This window comes from Temnothorax curvispinosus, unplaced genomic scaffold (genome assembly GCF_003070985.1).
Source record: "Temnothorax curvispinosus isolate PA1 unplaced genomic scaffold, ASM307098v1 QBEX01017357.1, whole genome shotgun sequence".
Classification (NCBI taxonomy): domain Eukaryota; kingdom Metazoa; phylum Arthropoda; class Insecta; order Hymenoptera; family Formicidae; genus Temnothorax; species Temnothorax curvispinosus.
Genome location: NW_020227137.1, coordinates 10,081 through 18,115, shown reverse-complemented (window position 1 = coordinate 18,115; position 8,035 = coordinate 10,081). Strand labels below are relative to the sequence as shown.

The 8,035-nt window shown below is 41.3% G+C and overlaps 1 protein-coding gene across 1 annotated transcript in view; it reads right to left on the bottom strand.

Moving 5' to 3' along the window:
• LOC112467441 (xanthine dehydrogenase-like) overlaps positions 1 to 7,562 on the bottom strand; it is a 67,810-nt gene extending 60,248 nt beyond the window's left edge. The window contains exons 1-2 of the mRNA XM_025036072.1: positions 7,512 to 7,562; positions 6,140 to 6,197 (exon numbers count right to left, since the gene is read on the bottom strand). Coding sequence (XP_024891840.1) covers positions 6,140 to 6,197; positions 7,512 to 7,562 — 109 coding nt within the window. The remainder of the gene's footprint in view (positions 1 to 6,139; positions 6,198 to 7,511) is intronic.
• Between the last annotated feature and the right edge of the window lie 473 nt (positions 7,563 to 8,035).

Below are 8,035 nucleotides of genomic sequence, written 5' to 3'. Positions count from 1 at the left end.
ATATTACTAATAAAATCTTTCTTACGATATTAACGTGTTTCTAACATTAACAATAGTGGAGCCCCCCGCAGAAAAGCGGAAACTACTGCCTCCATGCGTACACTTTTTACGCGAAACAAGGTGTCACGAGGTGCCACTTTTCAATATTTTAACTATTCTGTGCTATAACAAATTATTTCTGTTACAGATATTAAGTATTTTTACACAATGCAGGTTTTTAACTTTTCACGCGAACTGAGTTTTACCCCCACCCTCCTGCTTGGGGGCGGTAGCCCCTCCCCCGCCTACGTATGTACTGTTTATACACACACAATTGAAGTATTATTTAAAAATTTATATTATTTATTTTTAACTTTAACACTGGATATCTTGAAAACCAGACCCTATAAGACCTATATAATTTTTTGTTCAACGTTAAAAGTACTACCAGAAACCATCGTCAAATTAAGGCGCCAGGGTTATCGGAATCTTGCCAATTATTCTTCGAGCTCAAGAAGAATAATCGACTGTGATTGGTCTATTTTCTTACGACCTTACGATTATGACTAAAACTTTGTTACGTGCAATGGCCTTTAGAGATTATCGCCCGGATTGTTTTAGAGGAAAAAAAGTTGGAAAGCTGGTGAAGGGAGAAGGAAGAGGATCCAGATATTTCGGTTTTTGACTGTGCGAAAGAAGCCGGAAAACGTCCATCACGTTCGAAGATTCTCGCTAGGGGCGTTTCTGCTCGGGTTTATTGGGCGTATTGGGATGAATTGGTACTCAGGGACGGAGTTCTCTACGAGAGGTGGGATTTTCCTGATTTGAAGTCAAGTTTCTTCTAACTTGTTGTCCTACGAAAGCGGGTGAAGGAAGTATTAGAGATGGCCCATAACTCTTCTTCTGGGGGACATTTCGGGGTCAACAAGACCCTGAAAAAGATCCGAGGTAGGTTTTACTGGGTCGTGTAAACAGGATGTAGAAAACTGGTGCAGGACTTGTAGGGTTTGCATTTCTAGGAGGAGACCTTCAGGAAAGGGAAAATCCCCGTTTCAAGTTTATAATGTTGGGGTTCCGTTTGAGAGAATCCAAATGACATCTTTGGCCCCCTCTCGATATTTTCTTCTGGAAATAGGTATCCGCTCGTGATCGTCGATTGCTTCACCAAATAGGTGGAAGTTATTCCAATAAAGAGTATTAGAGCAAGAATGGTAGCGGAAGTTTTCTTCAAACAGTTCATCTACAGGTACGGAGTTTCTTTTGAAGTACACACAGATCAAGGAAAGAATTTCGAATCAAAACTATTTTCCGAATTAGTGGAATTGCTTGGGATTAGAAAGACCAGGACTACCGCTCTGCATCCTCAGTCAGACGGGCACTACGGTCAGGTAGAACACCAACACCAAATAAATTATTTGGCAAAATACATTTCCGAGAATCAAAAGGATTGGAATCGTTGGGTTCCAAGGTTTCTTCTGCCTTATAGATCTTCGAAGCATGAGTTTTCTGGCGTTTCTCCAGCCGAGATGTGCTTTGCTCGGAGACTTTGTTTACCTTTATATTTGTTTCAGGGAAGCCCCCCTGATTCGGGATAGCAGCCGGTAAGAAGTTTCATTAGGAATCTGAGGGAGAAACTAGAGGAGGTACATTTCAATGTGAGGAAGAGGTTGAACCTCAATTTCGCTAGGGTCAAAACTTGGTATGACCGTAAGCCAGACAAGCTCTTTTTCAAGAAAGTCAGAATGTTTGGTTATACAATCCCCGAAAGGGGGAAGGCCCCAAAGAGCTCTTGGGAAGGCCCTTATTTAGTGGAAAAAAGCTCAGTGATGTGGTATATGGCATTCAAAGATCACTTAAACATAGGGGTAAAGTTGTCTATGCAGATAGGTTAGCTCTCTTTAGAGAAAGGGAGTCTGGGAGCAACTAGTTAGAGTCAGTGCCCGGGGGAGTTTGTGAGAGTGAGATTGTAATTTAATTGTACTTGTACCTTTTTTTAATTATACTGTGCTCGAAAATGTTCTTTTTCCACAGAATCTTATTTGGGTTCCCGCGGGAGGATCTTTGAAAGAGGATTTCTTAAACGGAACTTGGAGTAGGCTTCGATGGGCTTAAGAACAGCCAAGACTTCTTCGTCGGGGACTCCAAAGTTTTGTTTTTTTAAGAAGACTGCTTCTCGGTTTTTGACTGAGGTTTTTCGAGGGACTTGGGCAAATGCCGAGGCAGAGACTTGGGGAGTTTTAAAAGACGTTGGGACCTTGGGTCTTAATTCAGAAAGTTCCCCCCCCCTTGTCCGAAGTTCGCCTCAAAAGGAGCAGCGTCAGCGGCAAGAGGATGGCGGCTAGAGAGTGTCGGCAAGAGGAAAGCGTGAGGACCTGGGGCGAAACCCTTTCAGGGAGAAATCGAGCGGGGACCCTGGAGTCAGCACCCTGGTAGGAAGAGAACTTCCTACGGACGAGGCGGGGCCAAGAGTCGGAGCCCAGTAACCTGTAGCTACAGCTCAGGGTAGGGCAAGGAGCCGTTCTGATGCCCGCCTGGCAGAGGGAACGTCTTCGTGTAAAGGCTGCCCTCCTAGATTGTCGGGACGACAATCCTGAAGAGGAGGGGCAGTGTTGCGTCCGCGCTGAGTTTGTCGGCGTCGCTCGATCTTGTCGCGGGCGTTGCCGTAGGTATAAACAGCCCGGCGAATTCAAATTCGGACTGACGTGTCGGTTCACGCTTTGAGATTGTAACCGGGATTGTAAATAAACGAGTTCTCTTAGTAAAACAAGTGCCTCGATCGTTATTCCTGCGGCCCGCGGGAGTTTGTGCGAGTACGAGTGCGAGTGCGTGAGGCGACTGAACACCGTCCAGTAACAATATTATGACAAAATTTAAAATATCTCATGAAATTTTTAACGAAAGAGAGCTTTATATTTTGAAAACGTCTCGACCAGATCTATAACTTTTATCTGAAAAAAAAAATTTGATTTAAGAAACTGTCGCCTTTGAAATATCTTGCAAACGATATCTACGAAATGACTGACGAGGGATTCCCCCGTAGCCTTCGGCGGGGAAAAAGTGGAGCGTAGAAAGAGAGGAAAAAACGTCTGAAAAAGGTGTTATAGGGGAGAAGGACGGTGGAGAAAGAAAGGTAGGCGTGAAGGAAACCGAAAGAAGGTGGAGTAAATGGAGGCGTGGTGAAAAATAAAGCGGGACCGCAGAAATCTGTTGAAGATGAGGAGGCCTGAGAGAGAGGTTATGTTGACGGTGAGCTTGGGCGATGGAGAAAATGGCACAAGAGGCGAGAGCGGCAGAAAAGACTAAGGCGGATGCGCAACACGCGTCTTCGCAACGTGTGTCGACGGATAAGCGGCGAGATCAAAAGATCGATGGAAGGGATCGATAGAGCAAGGTGAACATGCAAGAAACGCACGTGGTGGCAGTAGAGCGGGCGAGCTGTGAGACGAAGCGAGCGGTAGTAGAAAATAACCAAAGAAAGATGGAATGCAGAGGGAAGATAATAATAGAGAAGGAGGCGGTGGAAAAGATAGTGGAAGAGAAAGTATGGAAGATGATAAAGGAAGTTAAGGAGGAATGTAAAAGAAGAAAGGAGAAGATGAAGGAGAAGGTAGAGAGATTGAAAAGAAAGGTGGATAGGATGGAACAGAGCGGGGGCAAAAGGAAGAGGAATGATAGTGAAGAGAGTAAGGGTAAGACTGGTAAGAGAAAATGGTGGGCGGAGGAGTCTGAAAGGAGCGACAACGAGAAGAGAAGGAAGAATGTGATAATAAGGATTGAGAAGGAGAGATGGGAAAGAGAGGAATCAAATTGGGAGAAGGTAAAGGAATTGTTTGCGGATAGATTAAAGGTGAAAGTGGAGGTAAAAAAGGTAAGTGTGATAGGACAGAGAAGGGACTGGATGACGATATTAGTAAAGATGGGGAGTGAGGAGGATAAGTGAAAGGTTTTGGAGGCAAGCAGAAAGGAAAGGAGTAGATTAAGGGTGAAAATGGACGAGGATAAAGACGAGGATAAGAGAAAAAGAAGAGAAAGAAAGAAGAGAGAAAGAAAGCGGGTTGGAAGAGGACTGAGGAGGACGAGATTACGAAAAGGATGGAGGAGAATCTGTTGATGGAGTCGGGCGAGGAAGAAGATAATAGAAAAAAAAAGTAAGGACAATGAAAGAAGGAAGGAGGGAGCCTAACGCGGGGTGGGGAAGAGCCGGACAAAAGCGAAGAAGCCCGCCAGGAAAGAGGGAGTCAGAGAGATGCGGATCTGGAGGAAACGGAGGGAGAGTGACAGAAGGATGCCGGATGAAAGGGGAGGGGAAAGGAAATATAATGTTAGGTCGCACATGGCCAGGTTGGGTTACGGGTATATGTGTAAAGGGTTGGGTACGTCCCTGTAAAACGCCATGTAAAATGTGATTAATGACTGAATGTATTATTGTAAAGGTTTTTGGGAACGTTTTTCCTAAAAAAAAAAACGCCTTTCCAACCCCGGAAAGGAAGAGAAATAAAGATGATTGCCAGATAGCAATGCCTGATGATCAGATTTCATCACGTCATGATCTTCTGATATTGATCAAAATGTGATGTATATCTTGTGATCATATTATGATGATACACATCAAGAGTACAGGTTAACATGTATATGAGGAAATATATGAGCTCAGATATTGACGTTACTTAGTTAACTCATGATAATCACATGCTGACCCTGGTGGAAATAATTTTACAACAATTACCGCGAGCGCTAGTACCGCACGCTGCCGCGACGCGACTATACCACGCGTCACTTTCTCGTAATCAAAAATCATCACGCACTAGTATAAGAGGCGAGCTTGTGAGAAGCCTAATTACAATGTTCTTTGCTGCAGATCAGCTTGTGATACCAAAAGTATTATATAGTGCAGAGGTCTGCGAAGCAATTTTTGATAAATTGTTGGATACGTCTTACTTATTTATTTACATGTTTTTAAATAATTTTATTAAATATGAAATATTTAAAATTGTTGTCATTTCTTGAGCTTTATATGCACACAATATGTAGTATTTCATTGAACATTTATGTATTCATTATGTCACTATTTTGTAAAGTTTTATAGATTTCATAACATGTCTGCATTCTGAGCAACATATAAACCCGCATCTGTGTCTATTCTTGCCATCATGTTTTTAATAAACGTGAGTACAATATGTACTCAGAACGAACACATTTTGCTATCTGGGATTGATTGATTTGACTGACAACGAAATCAAATGTCCCCCTTTAGACAATACAACTTTTGTATTGGCGCACGCACGCGCGCGTGCACGCTAGCTTTACCTGTCCGGCGTTGTCCGTCAAGGAATCCGTAAAAACACATTTTGCCCCTTTTTGCCCCGTTAGAGGTCAAATTTCTAAAAAGGAATTTTTAGTGAGTGCTTACATCATAACAGATTTAAAAGTTTTGGTCGGTCCGTAAATGCAACATTTTAGAGAAAAATGTTTCAGACAAAAGTTGTATGGTTTCAAGGGTTTACATAAGATAATGTCATTGGTTTGACCTTGGATAGGCGTTTGAAGATCACATAAAGGTCACCTTCAATTTCTTAAGTAGAACTCCTCATATTGTATATATCGTTTAAAAGGGCATAAAATAAGAAAAATTGACATAAGTTAGAGATCGATACGTTGATCCATTCAAAAGTTATTTAGGTTCAAAAATTGGCTTTTTCGAACTTTGACCCTAAATAATTCCCGAAAGGTTAACGTATCGACCTCTGATTTGCGCCAAAATGTTTCTTTTTTTATGCCCTTTCAAACAATATACTACAATATGAGGTGTTCCACTTAAAATTTTTTAATGCCCCTGGAAGCATTAACTCAAAAATTTTTAATGTCTATATATCACAGATATATCATATATATAAAAGTGTCTGACGTTTGTCTGTCTTTCATAAACTGTCATATTTTTCAGTTACATTTGTTCATAACTTTTTAACAAACAACGAGCAACGGCTAAAACCTTTTGAAGGTTACTCAGGAGGATGACCTTGACAACATATGTCAAGGTAAAGGTCAGTGGGGCTGGGTCCGTTATTATGCACTTTTATCCAAATACATGTATCTATGTATATAGTTACATGTTACATTTTTTCCGGGAATAAATTGAATTAGTGAATTTGTAAAAGGATACGTTTGTTGCGAAGATACCATAGAAGAGTCCATTGTGGCTCTACATTCTTATCTGATACCTAAATCACGAGATATAATATATTATGTACTAGACACTACAGACGCGCGCTTCGCGCGCGCTATTTAGCTTTAACATTATGCTATTACTATTACATTATTAACTCCTTGATACACACAACTGTCAAAATATACAATGACAGCTGCAAATGAAGTAAGTGCAGCAAGAGAACCAATCGGCATCGCGGAAAAGCGACAACAATAAACTTCACATCTCCTTTTTAGAAGAGGATAATAATAACATATGTAATAACACTGTTCAACAAATAAATGATTTTTTTCGAGCATAAGAATGAGAATAATTATTTTTTGTAGTTTTTTTTTGTGTTGAATATGATCCCGTTTATAAAATTGTTCTATCACGTCATTATATAGGGTCTATTGCATCAAAGTCATACAGGCAACTTATACAGGCCATTAAAGTATTCATCAAATATTTCTTATGCCCGTTCTAGACTGGAAGATGATCCTACTCTCGGCTCATCCGAGTGAGTAGTGTAGACGGATAAAAATCTAAAGACTACTGAAGTTAGCTTTCAATCGTACCAACCAAAGAGAATTGGATAGAGTGGAAGGTATGCGTATGTAGGGATATTGGCAACACTGAATCACACCTTTTACACTAACTACACTCACGCTACACTTCTAACGCATTTGCTCATCTAGTTAAGTTAGTTACACACCGCCTTCTCAAGAAGACACTTTGCGCCAAGTCTCCTCCCGATACGAGTCGTAACACGCGAACATACTGTAAAGAGATCGAGAGTAATATTAAATAGATATAGTAAAGTTATATCTCGTTTCATCATTAACCTTCCGCTGCGCACAACCCTACAAATTGGTGAACCCGACGTGATCTCGACGTATAACAAAACGTCTGAGCTAATTCTTCGTAACGTTGTGCTGAAGTGGAAGCTTCTCGTAACTTTGCGTACCGCGAATCGAGTTCCGCGTAATTCGTTGTACCGCGTGTGCAGTACAACTACTTGTGTCGTATATTTTCTCGCGTCGTACATTCACTCGTGTCTATGTTCGCTCGCGTCGTTCAGGTGCGCAAAAAACGCGGAAGTGCGTGACCGCGCGCCGGCAGATGGACGATAGACGCATTCTGAGATCCGGATTCTCGTACAATCCATCGGAAGTTTCTAGAAGAAACATGAACGTAATGCATTCACCACGGAAGAACAGACCAGACGAGTAGGCTTAGAACAACGAGCAACTCCCCCAGTAAAACAGGAACGTCACATCCACGTCGAATCACGTAATTTCGTCGAATCCACGTCGAATCCACGTAGCAATAACGTGGATCCACGTACTGTTTTTATCGGGTCGATACCAGCCTCATCGAATTCAACAACGACGGCCATATTAGCGAAAACGCGAAGAAGAACCAGCAAGACGGCCAAGATACCCAGTAAACACAGTAATATAGTAGCAATGCAACGGCAATGTAACCGAATATAACAGGTTATATCAACCAGAGTGTTACATGTAACTTACATGTAAGTTACAATTTCCGACTCAGCAATATAACATGTTACATAACGTGTTATTTAACTATTACGTAACAGTTACACCAACTGTTGTACTAGCTGTAATAATGAGCTGTAAAAAATATATTTTTTTTTTGACATTTTATTACTATTTTATAACTAAATTTGTTTCTTAAGATGCAGTCTATGATTATAAATATTTTCTCGTATTTAAAAAACACACTTACCTTGGTGGGATTCGAACTCGGGACCTCTGGATCGTGAGCCAACTGCCTTACGTGGTAGGCTACTTCTTAATTTGATGTAAGTGTTATATATATGTAATCTACATGTGTCACAACCAGCGC